This window comes from Bubalus bubalis, chromosome 19, assembly GCF_019923935.1.
Source record: "Bubalus bubalis isolate 160015118507 breed Murrah chromosome 19, NDDB_SH_1, whole genome shotgun sequence".
Taxonomy (NCBI): Eukaryota; Metazoa; Chordata; class Mammalia; order Artiodactyla; family Bovidae; genus Bubalus; species Bubalus bubalis.
The window spans coordinates 5,505,598-5,524,897 of record NC_059175.1 but is presented as its reverse complement, the minus strand read 5'-3'; the positions used below and the strand labels follow the sequence as shown (position 1 = coordinate 5,524,897).

Below are 19,300 nucleotides of genomic sequence, written 5' to 3'. Positions count from 1 at the left end.
TGCATAAATTTACTAATTTTCCCTCAGATAAAAAGATGGCTTAAATAACTATTAAACACCTCAATTTCTATGTAAATGGTAGGTTTTTATCATAATTGAGAAATTTAGAAAAATTGAGGAAGCCAAAAATAATTTAAGTGAATCCAAATTTAACTTAATTAAATCGATATGAAGAGATAAATAAAACAGCGGCTGCAGATTCATTATTAAAAGGGAAAAGTTGGCAATTTTAAATGCATGCAATTATACTGAAATGCTAATTTAAATTTTATGTAAAATATTAATTTGAATGAGTATGGAATAAGTATTAATTCTCAAAATAATACCTGTATGCATATAACAACATTTAAAATTTTTATTAATTTTCAAAGAAACACTAATTGATAAAAAGCGTAGTTTCTTCTGCTCAACTGTTAAAGTTCTAATTCCAACAAACAATTATGACAAGTTAAAATTCCATCTTTAAACTCTTCATAATCTTCTTTGGTAAACAGATGCAGAAATAGGTTAAACCTAAATAAAAGATGACAAAATTGAATTCTTGTTAATATAAAATGTCATAATTAATAGTTACTGAAAAATTGTAACGTTTCTAATACAGCAAAGCAACAGTTAGCCACTCCCTGCACTTATTGTTTTGATAGCTTTTACCTTCTCTATGTGGGCTCATTTGCTCAGTAGTGTCCAACTCTCTGCGACCCCATGGATTGCAGTCTTCCAGGCTCCTTTCTGTCCATGGGGCTAACCCAGCAGGAATACTGGAGTGGGTATTCTCACCAAGGGATCTTCCCAACCCAGGGATCAAACCCAGGTCTCCTGCATTGCAGGCAGTCTTTACCATCTGAGCCACCAGGGAAGCCCCCTTTTCTAGTTGACCATAAAAAGTTTCTGATGGACTCAACTCATATTTTCTTCTCCTCCCCAGTTCCTGTCAATACCCTTGCTGACTTCAACAGTCCCAATTAGAAGAACTGTGCCACAAAACAGTATACCACAGGCCTTTATCACCAGGCCACTCCAGTCACTCACAAGCAAAGTCACTGCAAGGATGGTCACTGTCAACACTTGGAATTTTTGCTTTACTTCTAAGTGTTGGAACTCTGAACAGCTTTTCATACCCCTATACTGTCACTGAACAAGGTCAATGCCCTCCTTGGAACTCAGCCCCTTTGAGATCAGTCCCTCGATCTCCTGCAAGCTTCATTTGTATCCCCTCTCTCGATCATTTCTCTCATCACTCCTAATTATGCCGCTAGGATCCCTCTTCGAGAGCCTGAGACCTCCTCTTCATCCTAGGCACTGCCCGACACTGTGTTCTCAGCCCTGTCCTCTCCCTCCACCCCCACACCGAGGTTTCATCTGCACCTCCTGCCAGAACCGCATATGCTTCCTGCAGTGCAGGCATCACACAGGCTCCGACACTTCCAAATGCTTACAGTTTTCACCTGAGTACCTACTGCTTGAAATCCTACATGCCAAAATAAAACTAAGTAGGTTCATAAAACCAACTCTTTCGACTTATTTCTTACCTACTCATTCTCAAACCTTGGTATCATCTACATATTTCCCTACATCTAGTCATCTGTCTCCTCTCCACTTTTCAAGTGCATTTTACTTTTCCCTTGGTCTGCTATTACAATCCCTAGATTTTCTTTTTCACCTTCTGTCTTGCCTCCATTCCACGTTTTCACAAAATGACATCAGATTGTTTTTAAAATGCACACCTGATTAACCACCTGCTTTGAAATGTCCTATACTGACAATGTACAAGATATCTGCATAATTTCTTATTATCTTTCCATAAAACACTTACTAAGTATAAAAGGAAGAACAGTAACTGTGTATAGTAGAGAACTGGACATCTTAAACAACAGATCAAAGTTAACATCCTCAACAAGAGATAAATGAAGACCTCATCACTCCTGATGTGAAGTTCTGAAAAGAAAGTAACATTACTTATATAATGTACCAACCAAAAATGCAAAATGTGAATCAAATCAGGAGAATGTATCAGCAAGTCCAGATGGATAGACTGAAAAATAATTGGCCTACACTCTTCAAAACTGTCAATATCATACAAGACAAAGAAAGACTGAAGAGTTGTTACAGATTAAAGAATACTAATCTGCCTGCAGTTCAGGAGACCTGGGTTTGATTCCTGGGTTGAGAAGATCCCCTAGAGAAGGGAATGGCTACCCACTCCAAGAAACTTATGGACAGAGCAGTCTAGTGGGCTATAGTCTGTGGGGTTGCAAAGAGTTGGACACAACTGAGCGACTAATACATTACCTTAAAGAGACATTACAATTAATGTGATACATGACCTTTGATTCAGATCTTCTGTAACAAAAAAAATCCCATTAAGGACATTAATGGCACAAGAAAAAATTGGAATAAAGACTATAGATTTTATAAAAATTTTATATCAGCGTTAAATGCTCTGAATTTGATACTTATAGTGTGGTTGTAAAAATAAAGATATCCTGGCTCTTAGGATATACACACTTAAGGGGCAAGGCTTTACACACATACACAGACAAAGAGGAATGGGGAGTAGGATAATGACAAAGCACATGTGGCAAGATGTAAAAACTGGTGAACCCAAGCAAAGTGTATTCTGAAGGTATTTGCATTCTTCTTGCAATTTGTATATACATTTGAAATCATTTAGAATAAATCTTTTAGAATTCATTAAGAAAACATTCCATGTTTCTTCATTGCCTACTGAATTAAGTACAGATCCTTGGCCAAGTATCCAGGTGAGTCCATTTGAAACAAAGTTTCAGTATACTGTATACCCTTCTTTACTATGACTACTTTAAATAAGTTTAATAAAACTGTACATTCATAAACACTTTCTTGGACTCCATGAATTTGCTGATGTCCATATACTCCCTTCCCCCACATTCTCACTTATAAAAGTCTAATTTCTCTTCACCAAAGCCCATCTTACTTACCTTTTCTACTACTTCCCAAACCCTACCAAACTGGGTGTAACCTATCCCTAAGAATTGAGAGTCCAGACGATAAGTGAACCAGGGCACAACTGGAAAAAAAAACACTAAGGGGGATGACATGATCAGTTTAAGCCATGTAGCATTTAAAAGTAAATGTAGAACAACCTAAAGAAATTCAGAGGTACTTGACCAGCGGTCAGAAGTGAAATAGATATTTAAGGGTCATATACCTAGAAAGAGTAATTGAGCCACAAAACAGGTGAATTATCTCAGAATATGTACGTAAAGAGAGAATGTGCGTGCTTAGTCACTTCAGTCATGTTCAGCTCTGTGCAACCCCAGATGGATAGACTGAAAAATAATTGGCCTGCACTCTTCAAAATTGTCAATATCATAAAAGACAAAGAAAGACTGAAGAGCTGTTACAGATTAAAGAATACTAATCTGCCTGCAGTACCGGAGACCTGGGTTCCATTCCTGGGACTGCAGACCGCCAGGCTCCTCTCTCCATGGGATTCTGCAGGCAAGAATGCTGGAGTGGGCTTCTATGCCCTTCCCCGGGAGATCTTCCTGACCCAGGGACTGAACCTGCACCTCTTACATCTCCTGCACTGGCAGACAGGTTCTGTACCACTTCCTAGTGCCACCTGAGAAGCCCATGACGAGAGAATAGGACCAACAATTACTCCAAGGGCAGCATTTGTTATTAGATGGAAGCAAAAAGGACAAGTAAAAGATACACAGAAAATATAGTCAGAAAGGTAGAAAGAGAACCATGACACAGTCTTTAATGTCATAAGTAAGAAAAAATTTTTGAAGAAATAGTAGTAAGATAATATTAAATGTGACAGCATGTTCAAAAATAAAACAGAACTAAGCAGATACATGAACAAAAATAAAAAAGTTGGACCACGGTGAGAGCAGTTTCAATAGCACTGTGAATATGAGGCCTGAATGAAGCTTATTAAATTTCAATCAACATTTAATGAATGCCTTCTAGGTGTCAAACACTGGGTTTAAAAAAGAAAACAGGTTGGAATTAGGCAACTAAAGCTTGGAGATAGTAGAATGTAAAAGGCGAAGGGAAAAGTCTATACCTTTTAATTTTTATCTAAGTGTATTCTTACCAGAAGATGACAAGAAGATTCATTTTGTATCTTTTGAATCTAGGAAAAAGATAAAGTATAAGGAAAATTCAAGTTGGTCTCTGGCACTGGTTTTTCCTTAATAAACATATATTAAGGAATAAGAATTATAATACATTTAAAAATATAATTATTAGCTTCTATAATCTTATTTAAAATTATAATAAAATAATGAATTACAAAGATACTTTTCATTTATAACATGCAGCTTCTGGAAAACACAGCATATCAATTTAAGTTGCTAAATAATCCTTACAAGATCATTAAATCATTTGATGTTTAGTTGAGGGCCTATTGTTATTTAGTCCCTCAGTCATGTCTGACTCCTTTGTGACCCCATGGACTGTAGCCCACTGATCATGGGATTATCCAGACAAGAAATACTGGAGTGGGTTGCCATTTCCTTCTCCAGGAGATCTTCTCAACCTAGGGATCAAACCCATGTCTCCTGCTTGGCAGGCGGATTCTTTACCACTGAGCCACCTGGGCTCAGAAGGCCTACTGCTGAGGCACAAAAGAATTTAACGAGTTCAAGGTAATGGCCAGAGCAAAATTAGATATAATCTAGTGTATTTACTAGAGTAACTGGATCTGGATTAACAGAACAATGTCGATATTTTTGCACATTTCTCTGCCTATACAAGCATCCTTGTCACCTAAGAAACCACTGACAGCTTTTTCCTCCTAATTCCCTCTCCTGCTTCATTCTCTTTCTTAACTGGATAAGCAAAGCAAAGCAGAGTATCAGTAATGTGAACATTAGTATAAATACCATTTTTGCAAACAATTCATGCTATTATGAATGCAATATTACAAGAACAGTAATGAGTCTCCAGTGTTATATTGCTTACAACATTCTGTTTTAATTATTATCTTATGAAAATACTTTTCACAAAATCAAATTCTGCAGATTTATAGACTCAAAATAAAAGTTGTCACTGAATAACTATACTAAAAACCTACAGAAGCATTCAGCATGGTAATATATGTATTAGGACATGCATGTGAAGGAAAGAAAATCACTTACGATTAAGCAATTCATGTGGCATTGTTATATAAATTTTATCCAGCTTAACTATTTGAGAATCCAGAACTTCCAATTACTTTAATAAACATACTAGATTACATCTAATTTTGCTCTGACCACAACATCAACTGATGTAGTTTTAAATATGGTTTAAATTATGAATTGTTTTCCAGGAATGAAATAATGACATCAAGGCTATAACTCAAGAGTTTGCTAAACGCATTAAATTGGACTGCAGCATCATGAAAACGAAGTGACTGTATGAAGTAACACAGAATGTACACTATAATATAGTTAAAATGCTTTTCTCCATCTATATGGATGAGTTTTGTGACCTGGCTTTCCTGGAGGCTCAGACAGTAAAGAATCCATCTGCAATGCAGGATACCTGGGTTTAATCTCTGGGTTGGGAAGATCCCCTGGAAAAGGCAAGATCCCCTGGAGAAGGGAAGATCCCCTGGAGGAAGAAATGGATACCCATTCCAGTATTCTGACCTGGAAAATTCCATGGACAGATGAGCCTTGCAGGCTACAGTCCATGGAGTATCGAAGAGTTGGACAAGACTGAACAACTTTCACTTACTCGCTCATTCAAATTCAGATTTAACAAAAATATTTCAGATTTAAGAGACAAGCATGTTTCCTTGGCTCAGGAAGCTCAGTCAACATTCACTTTCTGCACTCCTCCACACATAGCTACACCTGCGGTCTATTCTACACTCAGTGCTTTACAATGCTCTGTACTTTTAATTATGATGAACAGTGATAACAATGGTAGCCTCAAATCTACAGTGCTATGCACTGAATGTGACAATGAGGAAAACTGCTGGTCTAATGTGATCCAAGGGAAATAAAGTATTAGAGAAGCCAGCTCTCTTTAATACAATGAAAATTGTGTTTACTTACTTTCTCTAGACAACTGTTGGCATTTCAGCCTAAGTCTGTATTTCTCATTTTCTTCAAGCATTTTTGAAATGATTTTGTACACTCCATTCCATACTAAAACCTTCAAAAGATAAGCACAGTTAAGGAACACTGAGCAGAGAATGTGGACTACAGTGTGATGCATACAACTAGGAGTAAGTCAAACATGATGACTGAAAGTCACTCAGTCGTGTCCGACTCTTTGCAACCCCATGGACTATACAGTCCATGGAATTCTCTAGGCCAGAATACTGGAGTGGGTAGCCTTTCCCTTCTCCAGGGAATCTTCCCAACACAGGGATCGAACCTAGGTCTCCCACATTGCAGGTGGATTCTTTATCAGCTGAGCCACAAGGGAAGCCCCAAGTCAACTGTGGTACATGTCAATTTGATATCATTACAAAGCACTCAGAGATCTAAAAATTAAACAAAATTGCTTTCCCATATTCACTGAATTCTCTGATATCTTTTTCTAACTTCCTAGTATTTCCTCTCTGTAGTATTTAAACTAACTGTCCTGGGGACGTCCCTGGTGGTCTAATGGTTAAGACTCCACAGGAGGCGGTTTGTTCCTTGGATGGGGAACTAAGATCATACATGCTGCATGGTATAGCCAAAAAATTAAAAATAAATAATTGGGGAAATTTATAATAAATAAATAAACTTTCCTGGATGAAGGCAAGGTCTTTCAAAGGCAATGTCTAGTAAGTCCTATGGTTTCAACATACTCAATTTTGTTTTGAAAGGTAATAAAAATAATAATTTCTATTCCTATGTATAAGCCACTGGGCCATGATATGATTTTTTAGTGTATTTTATTCTAGTTAATACTTAAACATTTCTCCTAGGACATACCAAAGCAAACTTACCAGAGAGCATGAATATACTAGAATAGGAAGAATGGAGACCACAGAAGCAAACAGAGAAATCTAGGCTCCAATTCCAGCTTAACCACTTAACCAGTTGCTTAATATCAGGCAAGCGTTTTAATCTCATCTAGGAGTAACTACCAGAGAAGGCAATGGCACCCCACTCCAGTATTCTTGCCTGAAAAATCCCATGGACGGAGGAGCCTGGTAGGTTGCAGTCCATGGGGTCGCAAAGAGTCGGACATGACTGAGCGACTTCACTTTTACTTTTCACTTTCATGCATTGGAGAAGGAAATGGCAACCCACTCCAGTATTCTTGCCTGGAGAATCCCAGGGGCAGGGGAGCCTGGTGGGCTGCCGTCTATGGGGTCACACAGAGTCGGACACGACTAAAGCTACTTAGCAGCAGCAGCAGCAGCAGGAGTAACTTCATACATTGGATTATTAGAAATCATGATACATAAAGCATTTACACCTAGTGTCTGGCCCACAGTAGTTATAGGTAAACATTGGCTATTGTCCAAGAGAAACTGGTTCTTGGAAGAAAAACTTCTCAGTATACTGGGAAGATTAAATGCTCATTCAAAACACACTTGCTGAAAGAGTTAGTCACTTTGAATGCTATTCTATACCATATATGGATTAGAAATCAAACAAACTTAAAACTCAGAAATAATATAATTTATGTGTCATTATCAACTAATGATTTCTTTAAAATGAAGTGTAAAACATACGGTGGGAAACAAAGATTAGTAGAATAACTGATCTTGAATATGTTTAAAACACTGAGGTCACCATGACATGTGGACAACTAGACAAGAAAAGGGTTCAGCACAAAGGTCCTTGCTTGTCATATTTCCTGCTAGAAACAGTGTATATCCCTTGTCCTTAAAAGAGCACTGTGACAACAACATAGATACCTTGTACTTTCCTCTGAAATCCATGTTATATTCTATGGAATATGTATTTTCATGCTTTGAAAAAGCTCACAGTTATACTTTGATTAAAATATATTTTATATCTTCAAACACAGGAAGGGATATTCTTCATGGTTAATAAATATTTTCAAACCCAGTTTCATTTCTGATCATTAATTCTAGTTTTCTCATTTCATTAAACTAAATTTTTCAAAAGATGAAACTATTTTCAATGTCTTGAGTTTCTTCACACATTTGTATTTAAACAGGTTAATCTAAAATTCAAAATATCACTCATTCCCCTGTGCAAAAATATACCTTTTTGTTCTTCTTCATTATTTTGGAAGTTTCACTCAAAGGTATGGGGAAGTCAAACTCTTTAGCTAAATTCTTCTGGGTTAAACCTAATTTTTAAAAAAACAGAGAGGGAGAGAAACAAGGTAAAATATCAGGTCAGCACATACTTTACAGAATTCACTATCCTGATAATTAACAACTATAAATGTCTCAAGCTTTCTTTGGGGATTTTTACACTTGTTGATATATTTAAGATGACTAGATAATAGCAGTTTACCAATTAACTAATACTATACTGGAAAAAAATAAAACAAAAAAACTAAGGGTAAACTATCTAATGGTGCCTAGATCTCCTTCCTTTTCCACTTTGAAAGGTGAGCCCCAGAAAGGTTAGCAACAGAGTAAACAAATACCAGAAAACCACATCTTTCCCTAGGCGTGCTCTCTCTCTCACACACACACACATACACACACACCAGTAAGGCAAATATCTACCTGCTTTCAAAACTCAGCTCACAGGTCACCATCTTTCTACAGCCTCTCCCCTCAAACACCCACAGCCCTTACTTCCAGAAACACTTTGCTCAAGGTACTCAGTAGCATATATTTGTAGTTTCCTTCACCATGCTGTGACCTTCTGGTGGGGCAGTGTCCCTGTGTGTAGAATTCATCTATCTATACTACCAGACACATAGTAGGTTCTAATGAAGGTCTGTCAGAGTGATAAGCTTCCAGACTCTACTCAATAAACCATACTGCCTTCCCAAATATTAACCGTGAGAAGAAAGCCTAAGGGTTTGCGTATTCAAAGACAAAATCAAAGCACAATGAGCATGTGTTCCCTGAAAGTGCTTATGTTTGTTCTTTTGCCTGCAACACCCTGTATGTACCCCCACATTTCCCTGCCGTATTCCTGCCAGACCACCGCTCTCTACTTGGCCTTCTTCGACTCGTCCAGTATTTAGCTTTCCAGGGGCAGAGGGCCTTCTCTGATTTCACAAAGCACCCTATGCTCAGTTACCACAGGATTTATCATGCTGTTTGCTTGAGAAATGTGTTCTATTCATTAGAAGTCCCGCAGTATAGAAATTAGATACACAATAAATACTCCATTTGTTGAGTGAAACAGAGTATGTTCTAAACCAGCATGCCCCATTTGTGAGGAACAGACCACTGATCCTGAGCCGGGCACAGATACAGCACTAATGAATATGAACTCACATGAAAAGAAACTCATTCCCTTTTGAATTCTTTTCCAATATTCTGATTATATCAAGGAGAAAGTCAGAGTTTGGAACTGGTATGTCATTTAAACTTTTCTAAGACTTGCTCATCTCTCTTTATGACTGTAGCAACTTCCAGAAGACAACCTATTTGGCTAGAATTTAATAATATTGTTTTCCCTTTATTAGATTGTTTTTAGTTAATTTCTATTTATGGAAAATGATACATGCTTTCCACTGAGGTAATGATGTAAACTGTTCTAAAAAGAAATTCAGTTGGGAGGGAAAAATGCATTTATTTAAATAAATATATTAAGTAAATTATAGTACAGATGTACAGATATAACATAGGAAAATAACTTAAGTTTTGGAAACTCTGCTCTTCATATACCCAAATGTATCCTTCCCTCTAAGCGCCTACATCCTTTGGAATACTGCACTTGTCTCATTTCCAAACATTTTCTGTTTGTAAGTCTTACCTAACCTAGATATATATACTCCTTGAGGTAAGATAGCCACCCTCATATCTATCTGTATCAGTCAGAAATATAAAATATGTCAAGGAGCACAGAGAAGAAAAAAAGAAAAAAAGGCAAAATCATTTCTTCTACTTATTTTGGGTACTTTACTGAGGCTATGGCTCCCCTGTATACCTAGATTTTATCCCAACTTATACTTCAAATCTGTCTCTACTCTTTGCAAACACTCTGATCCAGTCTAAATATATTTTCCTCCTTCCCTAATCATTATCCACCACTGATCCTTATGGTACTTTGCTTACATGTTTTTCCCACCTACAATCCCCTACTATCGAGGAACATGCATAAATCTCACGGAGCCACGTCCACAACCAAGAAGCTTTCCTTAATTCCTTCATCCCCCAATTATTCACCACCTCCACAGCATTTATTTGTACCTCCACAATAGCATTCATCATCCTCTCCTATATATAAGTGAAAGTCAGTTGGGTCCGACTCGTTGAGACTCCATGGACTATAGAGTCCATGGAATTCTCCAGGCCAGAATACTGGAATGGGTAGCCTTTTCCTTTTCTAGAGGATCTTCCCAACACAGGCATTGAACCCAGGTCTCCCACATTGCAGGCAGATTCTTTACCAGCTGAGCTACCAGAGAAGCTCTACTATATATAAATTATGGTTGTATCTCCCAAGTTAATATAGAACCAGCTTGACTTATGAGTCTTGCCTGAAACATTAAGAAGAGTTACTGACTTGCCAGCCCCTGGATTTCTAAGGGACGTCCCAAGTGGCACAGGGGTAAAAAATCCACCTGCCAATGAAGGAGACAGAGGAGACACAGGTTTGATTCCTGCGTCAGGAAGATCCCCTGGAGGAGGAAATGGCAACCCACTCCAGTACTCTTGCCTGAAAAATTCCATGGACAGAGGAGCCTGGCAGGCCACAGTCCATGGGGTCGCACAGAGTGGGACATGACTGAGCACACATGCACAGATTTCTAACCTACAATACGTCTCACCCACAGCTTATACTGGAGAAGGCAATGGCAACCCACTCCAGTACTCTTGCCTGGAGAATCCTGTGGACAGAGGAGCCTGGTGGGCTGCTGTTCATAGGGTTGCACAGAGTCGGATACAACTGAAATGACTTAGCATGTGTGCATGCATTGGAGAAGGAAATGGCAACCCACTCCAGTGTTCTTTCCTGGAGAATTCCAGGGACAGAGGAGCCTGGTAGGCTGCCATCTATGGGGTTGCACAGAGTTGGACACGACTGAAGCGACTTAGCAGCAGCAACAGCTTATAAGCTTATCTTCCAGAAGTATATGTGTGTGTGTTAGTTGCTCAGTCATGTCCAACTCTTTGAGACCCCATGGACTGTATCCCACCAGGCTCCTCTGACCATGGAATTCTTCAGGCAAGAATACCAGAGAGGGTAGACATTCTCATCTCCAGGAGCTCTTCCTGACCCAGGGATCAAACTCAGGGCTCCCCCATTGCATGCAGATTCTTTACCATCTGAGCCACAAGGAAGCCTATGTGTTTCTGATAACTCGAATCCACCATTCAAAAATCTGCAGTAATCATAAAATGAGTCTCCAAGGCATTCCACAATGTGGTACAAAATTTATTTCTCACTCATTCAATATTTAGTGTCCAGACCCAGGGACAATCACCCTTTCCTCAAGCTACTTCTGCTGAGTGTGCCAACATTACTGGCATGTTACTCTCTATGCCAAACCCTGTGCTATGCATTTTGCATGCATTACTTCACTTAATCTTCACAGTAACTCATTGAGGTAGGAGCTATTATCCTGATTTTACAGAAAAAGAAACTGAACATCAGAACAGTTAACTAACTTAGCCAATATTACACTGCTAGTAAATGAGAGAACAAAGATGATGGTTTTCTGACTTCAAAGTCAATGCTCTTGAAGATACCTACCAACCCACTCACAATTTCTCCATTCATATACCTTGATTTCTTCTTTGTATGTCTCCTTTTCCTGAACTATCAAAGACCTTCCAAGATGTCTCTCTCACAGCACTGATGCCTGCTAGCTTGTATTTCCATTATTCATGTAAAAGTCCCTTGAGAGTAAAACATTTGCCTGAGTCATCTGTGTCGCTAGCACCTGACCTAGTGTCTACAATATGGCAGATGTGAAATAAATGTTACTGAATAATGCATTTACCTTTGTTCCTTACAGAGAGCCAGGCATAAGTATTCAATGAATGTCCACTTAATGTTAATATTAAATACACCCAAGAATGAGTAAGACTTAAAACACTTAAGCACTCTCTGGCTTGACTGAAATATAAGTCTACCTCCTTCCCTTGACACTATTTTTGGTTTCAAAAGCACAGCAGAGTGGTCACCAAAGTTAATGGCTTGATCATCCCCCTAGCTGCACAGCATGGAAACTTCAGACTTGGCCTTTTCCCTCTTCCAGCCAGTCGTCAATCCTGTTCACTCCACCTCCACTGCTACTGTCTTAGTTCAGGCCTTTTATACTTCCACTTTATCACTGCCTCAAAACTGGTCTCTGGCTTCCAATCTCTCCCAGTCTCACTCACTCCCCCAGCTCTGATCATGTCATTCCTGCCACAAAGGAACAGCAAAAAATTTCAAAATTTCAGAACCAAACTTCCAAACAAAACCGAATCATCGTCATCTCCTACCCCAGCACGGTAGCCAACTAGAGGAAAGCTATTCTACCTCAGCACAAAACAGTTACAAGAGCAGAGAGTTGGTTCCACAATCTGAGCTCTTTGCCATCCTGTCGTTTCTACCTAACTTATGTGGGGATCTCCAGTACTCATTCATGCATCCTTCTCCTTCTCCCATGAGCTTCTTCATCTGTTTTTCAATATTCTTCTTTCTAATCTACTACCTTAGTGCTGGACTATTGTTTGTCTTTTTGATCTGCTGGTGCTAATGCAATGCTGGATCCATTTTATTCTTTCTTCCTGCTCTCTCCTTTTTAAAGTTGAAGAGCTCACCACCACCACCATACTCCTAATTTCTAGAATGAGTCTTTTGTCTGTTTCTATTATTCAAAGGAACTGGAAACCTAATGCTAAAATGTCTTACACTATTCCTAATTTTTTAGATCACCAGTTCAGGGGCCAAAAAATAAAACTCCAAAACAAAAAACCTGAGCACCTTTTAACAACGGGACCTTTGGAGGGATATGAAGTCTAAAATAGTGCCCCTGATGAAGAATCTCTGAAGGTTTCCCACCACAGCTGACTCTCAGGAGTCAATCAAGTTACATACAGTACAGTTTTATACTTCTAAATTATCAAAATTAATTTAGGTAAATTAAATTAGCAAAGTAAAATTAAGTCCTGAAAAAGGATAGCAAACAAATTATTCATGTATTTTTCAACTTGGGCTTTATTCATGCCTGCCTCCAACTCTCCTCTAAACAGCATGAAATAAGTAAACCTGTTCCTACTATTTCTCTTGTTCAAACCCTTTCAGTGCAGAACTTCTGGTAGCTACAGTGAATAGCAGGGGGAGGGGAGAGAGAGACAGGGTATAGTAATAAACATGCCAAAATTTCTCCCCAAAAAACTTAACAAGAATTCTTCACAAAACCATATCCCCAGCATTACTTGAAGAGAGAGAATGCTGAAAATACAAAATTAATATAAGTAAAATGAGAAAAAGCATTAAATCACAGCACTACGATCGTATTTATTTAAACCTCACCCTAAGCAAGGCTTTGTGGCCAACAATGAAGAGAAAGGAGGGACACTAGAAAAGGTGCCTGCAAGAGAGCTGGAGCAAACAGAAAGATGAAATCCACCCTAAATCTCAAAATACTATTACAGAAGATAACCAGGCAGATCACAGCACAGACTACAGGAAAGAATTTCAATGTGTGATTTAAAAGGCCAGACACCACATAGAGGACCAAAAGCCTGCAATTTAATGGAACTGATTTGGTTAAAGCAGCAAGCATGAATTTAAAGGAAGAAACACAACTTAAAAGGACAGTCCTCTCTCTTGGCTTTTGGAGAAAAAGAACCAGAAGCAGAGTTCATGAATTAGGTCACAAAATAAACATCAATAACATTCATAAAGTGGAGACATTACAAACAACATTCTGATCACAATACAATAAAACTAGAGCTTACTAGGAGAAAAGAAAGAAAAAAAGAATAAGTCCTGGAAACTTTTAAAAAATCAAATCTATTAAGCAACTCTAGAGTGAAAGTGGTAATACAAACTGAAATTATAAAAATGAAAATTTTTTTAAAGTGACAATAAAAACATTATGTATTAGAATCTATGGGATTTAAAGTAGTAATTAATTCCTGTCAAATAGGAAGTCTGGTTGTGGCTAAGTCATGTCCAATTCTTGCAACCCTGTAGACTGTAGCCTGCCAGGCTCCTCTGTCCATGGATTCTCCAGGCAAGAATACTAGAGTGGGTTGCCATTTCCTTCTCCAAGGGATCTTCCCAACCCAGAAATTGAACCCGGGTCTCCTGCATTGCACACAGATTCTTTATCAACTGAACTACAAGGGAAGCCCATTTATTAGAATCTATGGGATTTAAAGTAGTTAGAAAGAAAACTCAGATGCTAAATACTTTTATTGACAAAAAGGAAGGAAAAATTAAATTTTTTGCTCAAAACAAAAGCATAAGGACAAAGTAAATCAAAAGAAAGTACACATAAGGAAATAATGAAGTTTTATGTTTTTTATCTTTATTTATTATTGAGAAAGAAATTAGAAAAATAAAATACCTAATTAACAAATCAAAATCCTCTGTTTTAAAAAATTAACAAAATAAAACACTGGTGAACTTGATCAAGAAAAAAAAAGCATATACATCAAAAAATGAAAAGGGGGAACTAACCACTGAAACACAAAGAATTTTTAAAAATCAAAAGACACTACTGAGCAGACCTCTATGCAAAGAAATAAAACAACGAAATCAATAATTTCCTAGAAAAATACAGATTAGCAAAATTGGCCCAATCCAATTAGAAAATGTAAAGAGACCAATTTCCATAGAAGATACAGAGAAAATTATTAAGGAATTATCCCATAAAAACTAGACCTAGATGTTTTCACAAAAGAATTCTACCAAATCTTCAAATACCAAATATTCTCAGTGCTCTATAAACTATTCCAGAGCATTGGAAATAAAGGGGAAGTTCCTAATTCCTTTTATGAACTAAGTTTAACTATGATACCTAAACCAAATGAAATAAAGAATAACTGTCTCAAATTCCAAACCAAAAATCCTAAACAAATTATTAGCAAACAGAATCCAACATCATATTAAGAAACAAAATACATTATAACCAAGTGGGATTTATTTCAGGAAGACAAAGTTGGTTCAATCTTAGGAAATCTATTATCACATACCATATTAATAAGTCTAAGGAAAAAATATTATCTCCATAAATCTAAGAAAAGTCTTCGACAAAGTTCAACATTCATTCCTGGTAAAAACAATGAAGAAAATAAAAACTGAAGAATACATTTTAATGTTTTAAACATACAGGCCTTAGTCTTAAAGACAATACTTCATTTAATGGGGAAAAACTAGAGGCATTTCCCCTAAGATCAGGAACAAGACAAGGATGCTCACTATCCCTACTACTATTCAACATTCTATTCATGGTATCAGCCAGAGCAATTAAACAATAATAATTTAATAATCAACTGCAGGCATAAAAACAGGTTAAAAATAAAGCTATATCTATTTACAAATAATATAATAGCATACCCAGAAAATCATAAGCATTAATGACAAAACTAATTCAAATAATAGAAGAATTCAGTGAAGTACTTGGATCAAAAATTAACATACAAAAATCAACAGGCTCTGGCCTGGAAAATCCCATGGATGGAGGAGCCTGGTAGGCTGCAGTCCATGGGGTCGCTAGGAGTCAGACACAACTGAGCGACTTCACTTTCACTTTTCACTTTCATGCATTAGAGAAGGAAATGGCAACCCACTCCAGTACTCTTGCCTGGAAAATCCCATGGATGGAGGAGCCTGGTGGGCTGCAGTCCATGGGGTCGCTAGGAGTCGGACACGACTGAGCGACTTCAATTTCACTTTTCACTTTCATGCATTGGAGAAGGAAATGGCAACCCACTCCAGTGTTCTTGCCTGGAGAATCCCAGGGACAGGGGAGCCTGGTGGGCTACCGTCTATGGGGTCGCACAGGGTCAGACACGACTGAAGCGACTTAGCAACAGCAGCAGCAGCAGGGACTTCCCTGGTGGTACAGTGGATAGGAATCCACCTGCCAATGCAGGGGACACAGGTTTGACCCCTGATCTGGGAAGGTTCCACATGCTAAGGAGCAACTAAGCCCCTGCACCACAACTCCTGAAGCCTGAGTGCCTAGAGCCTGTGCTCCACAGGAGAAGCCACCACAATGAGAAGCCCATACACTGCAAAGAAGAGCAGTCTCCACTCTGCAACTAGTGAAAGCCTGTGTGTAACAACAGAAGAATTAAAAATCAATTAAAATCAATAGGTTACTTGAAAGAAGCAAATCACAAAAGTGCCCGTATTGCATGATTTCATATATACAAAATGCCCGGAATAGGTAAATCTGTGGAGACAGTAAATAGTTCAGTGCTCGCTTGGGGCTGGGGTTAGGTGCAGTGAGAAGAAATGGTGAGTGACAGTAAAGGGCACAGGGTTTGTTTGGGGGGAGGTAATAAAATGTTCTAAATTGATTGTGAATATGGTAGCACAACATTGTTTTTAAAAATCACTGAATTACAGACTTTAAATGAGCAAACTCAGTCGATTGTGAATTATATCTCAATAAACTATTAATTTTTTTAAGTACAGCTAGAGGGATGGGCTGTCAAAAGAGAGGCAGGACTTTTTGAGGTGATGTGCATGTTCTAGATTCTGACTATGGTGGTATACTACCCAGTGTATAACTCTCAACTCTCCTGAAACTTCTTGTTTTTTAATCAAGAGGCCTTATATACACAAACAATGAACATTCAGAGGACATTATGGAAGAGGAAATCACATTCACGACTGAATATAAGATCAAATACCTAGGAAAAAATTTAACAAGATATATGAAAAACCTAAAGAAGAAAAAACGTTCGAATATAAAACATTCTTGAAGGACACAAAGTGAAGAGTAAGTTGCCCAATCACGTCTGATTCTTTGTAACCCCATGGACCATAGAGGCCATAGAATTCTCCAGGCCAGCATACCGGAGAGGGTAGCCTTTCCCTTCTCCAGGGATCTTCCCAACAACCCAGGGGTCGAATCCAGGTCTCCTGCATTGCAGGCAGATTCTTTACCAGCTGAACCACAAGGTAAGCCCAAGAATACTGGAGTGGGTAGGCTTTCCCTTCTCCAGGTGATCTCCCCGACCCAGGGATCCAACCCGGGTCTCCTGCTTTGCAGGCAGATTCTTTACCAACTGAGCTATGAGGGAAGTCAGGTAGAATGAAAATATAAAGACATCTTCTCCTCTGCTTTCAAGGAGGAAGAGACAGCATTTTAAAGGTGTCGGTTCTCCTTCGGCTAACTCGTAAATTCAATGAGTCCTAAAAGGAATACGGACACTTAGGCCAAGGCCCCCATCATCCTGAGAGACACTAGTCGCTCCTTCCGATAGCCTCCCCTCTCGGATTCGGATCTCAGGCTTATCTCAAATGACCTTCATTGCACTTCTGCGGCTTCTCGGGGCAACTCCGAAGCGCAGTTCGGACTCGTCTCTTCGTCCCCACACCGACAGGAGGGCTGTCCATGGCGAGTGGCCCACTGCCTGTGGCCTAACGGCCGCTAAGCAAAGCGACAAACCCCGAGCCGCTCACGGAGGGGCGGTGGGGGTGTGGCGGCGGCGGTGGGGGTGTGGCGGCAGGGGAGAGACTGAGGAGCCGACCGTTCAACGGACTCGAGCCCCTGGTAAGATGGCTGCTGAGACGGAGGGAGAGGTCAGCTGACCCGCAGGCCCCGCCCGCCAGCCAGCCGCTCTGCCGGCACGCGCTCGGCTCGCTCGAGGCCGGTGCGGGGGAGGAGGCCGCGAGGGCCCCGGACCGGAAGCCAAGGGGCCGCTCCCCAGCACCTGGACTCCCGGGCGCTGCCGCCCGCAGCTTCTCCTGGCTGTGGCCGTGCTTGAGCCCGGCGCTCCTCGGGCCCTGAGCCCTGCGGCCGCCCAGCGCAAGGACGCCGCCACACTGGTGCGAGCCGAAGCGGGTCACGTAGACGAAGCGCGCCCGGTCCCGCTCCAGCTCCCGGCCTGCCGCTGCCATCTCTGCCTTCGTCTCGCCTCACGGTCCTCAGCGACCAGCCCTGCGAGTCTGGGGGCCGGACCACTGGGTGTATAAAGGAGGGGGAGCAGACCTGTTGGAACGGACCACTGTGTGTGCGGGGGTGGGGGGGCGTGGTGTGAGGCGCTAGATCACTGTGCACCACACAGGAGAGGAGAGGTGAGCTTCGGAGCAGGACCCTGTTGAGTGACGGCACGTGGGTTGCGGAGGGATCAGGGAAGAGGAAGGGAGTGAAGAGAGACCAGAGAGCCTGGTCACTGGATGGGCAGCGGGAAAAGGGACGTTTGGACCACTGTGCTGGGACAGGGGCCCAGGAGGGTCTTTGGTTGGGGGGTGATGGTATACCACTCATCTGAAAAGTGGTGTTAAGAGTTTGGAGACCACATCGCTTGGGAGTGGGGAGCAGACCAGGCAGAGCGGACTTCTCTGAGGAAAAGAACTGAATCAAAAGCAGGGTTGGGGAAAGGAAAGATACTAAATCAAAGGGGCACCCCTCCCCATGGTCCGGTGTCGGGCAGATTTCAGAGTGAGGAGCTATCCCTGGACTTAACTGGTCTGGACTGTCAGCCAGATGAAGATGGGAGTCTTGGGGGAAAGGTGGAGAGGGGAGAGAATCCTCTTTGATGCCAAAGGATTCTAGTGTGACCTTGGTCTGGCATGTGTTCTACTGGGCCATGAGCTTCAGGAGACCCTGTGCAGAGAGGTGATGGGCCTGAGGCCAGCATCTTAACTCAGGTAGTCCTGAGGCCCATCAGGGTTTAACTTCTGACCAGCTGGGTTATTTAGGCAAGCCACTTTCCCTCTCTGAGCTTCTGGTTTCCTCAGATGTAACTCAGGAAATCTGGTAAAGATATACCAAAATAAGGCATACTAAGCACCTGGCACATAGTAAGAGGTAATTCCTTTAGATATAACGTTCAGTTCACATTTATTGCGGACATTTATTGGGACTTTCCTGGTGGCCCAGATGTTAATGCATCTGCCTACAATGCGGGAGACCCAGGTTCAATCCCTGGGTCGGGAAGATCCCCTGGAGAAGGAAATGACAACCCACTCCAGTATTCTTGCCTGGAAAATCCCATGAACAGAGGAGCCTGGTAGGCTACATTCCATGGGGTCGCAGACAGTCGAACATGACTGAGCACCTTCACTTTCTTTCTTTCTTTCACATTTAT

General features: G+C 40.3%; 1 protein-coding gene across 7 annotated transcripts; it reads right to left on the bottom strand.

The window, feature by feature from the left end:
• Positions 1–331: 331 nt before the first annotated feature.
• C19H5orf47 (chromosome 19 C5orf47 homolog) lies at positions 332–19,023 on the bottom strand. Of its 7 annotated transcripts, none has more exons than XM_044932586.1 (5): positions 17,921–18,202; positions 8,159–8,244; positions 6,036–6,135; positions 4,055–4,123; positions 332–513 (listed from the first exon to the last, which is right to left on the bottom strand). In XM_044932586.1, the coding sequence occupies exons 1-4, from the start codon at positions 18,105–18,107 to the stop codon at positions 4,104–4,106; spliced, it is 393 nt and encodes a 130-aa protein (XP_044788521.1). In that variant the 5' UTR covers positions 18,108–18,202; the 3' UTR covers positions 332–513; positions 4,055–4,103. The 7 variants fall into 7 exon arrangements, with proteins under 7 accessions (XP_044788521.1, XP_025126636.1, XP_044788524.2 ...); XM_025270851.2 differs by having other exon boundaries at positions 4,085–4,123; positions 17,921–18,169; XM_044932589.2 differs by lacking the exon at positions 17,921–18,202 and adding an exon at positions 17,513–17,811 and having other exon boundaries at positions 4,085–4,123.
• Between the last annotated feature and the right edge of the window lie 277 nt (positions 19,024–19,300).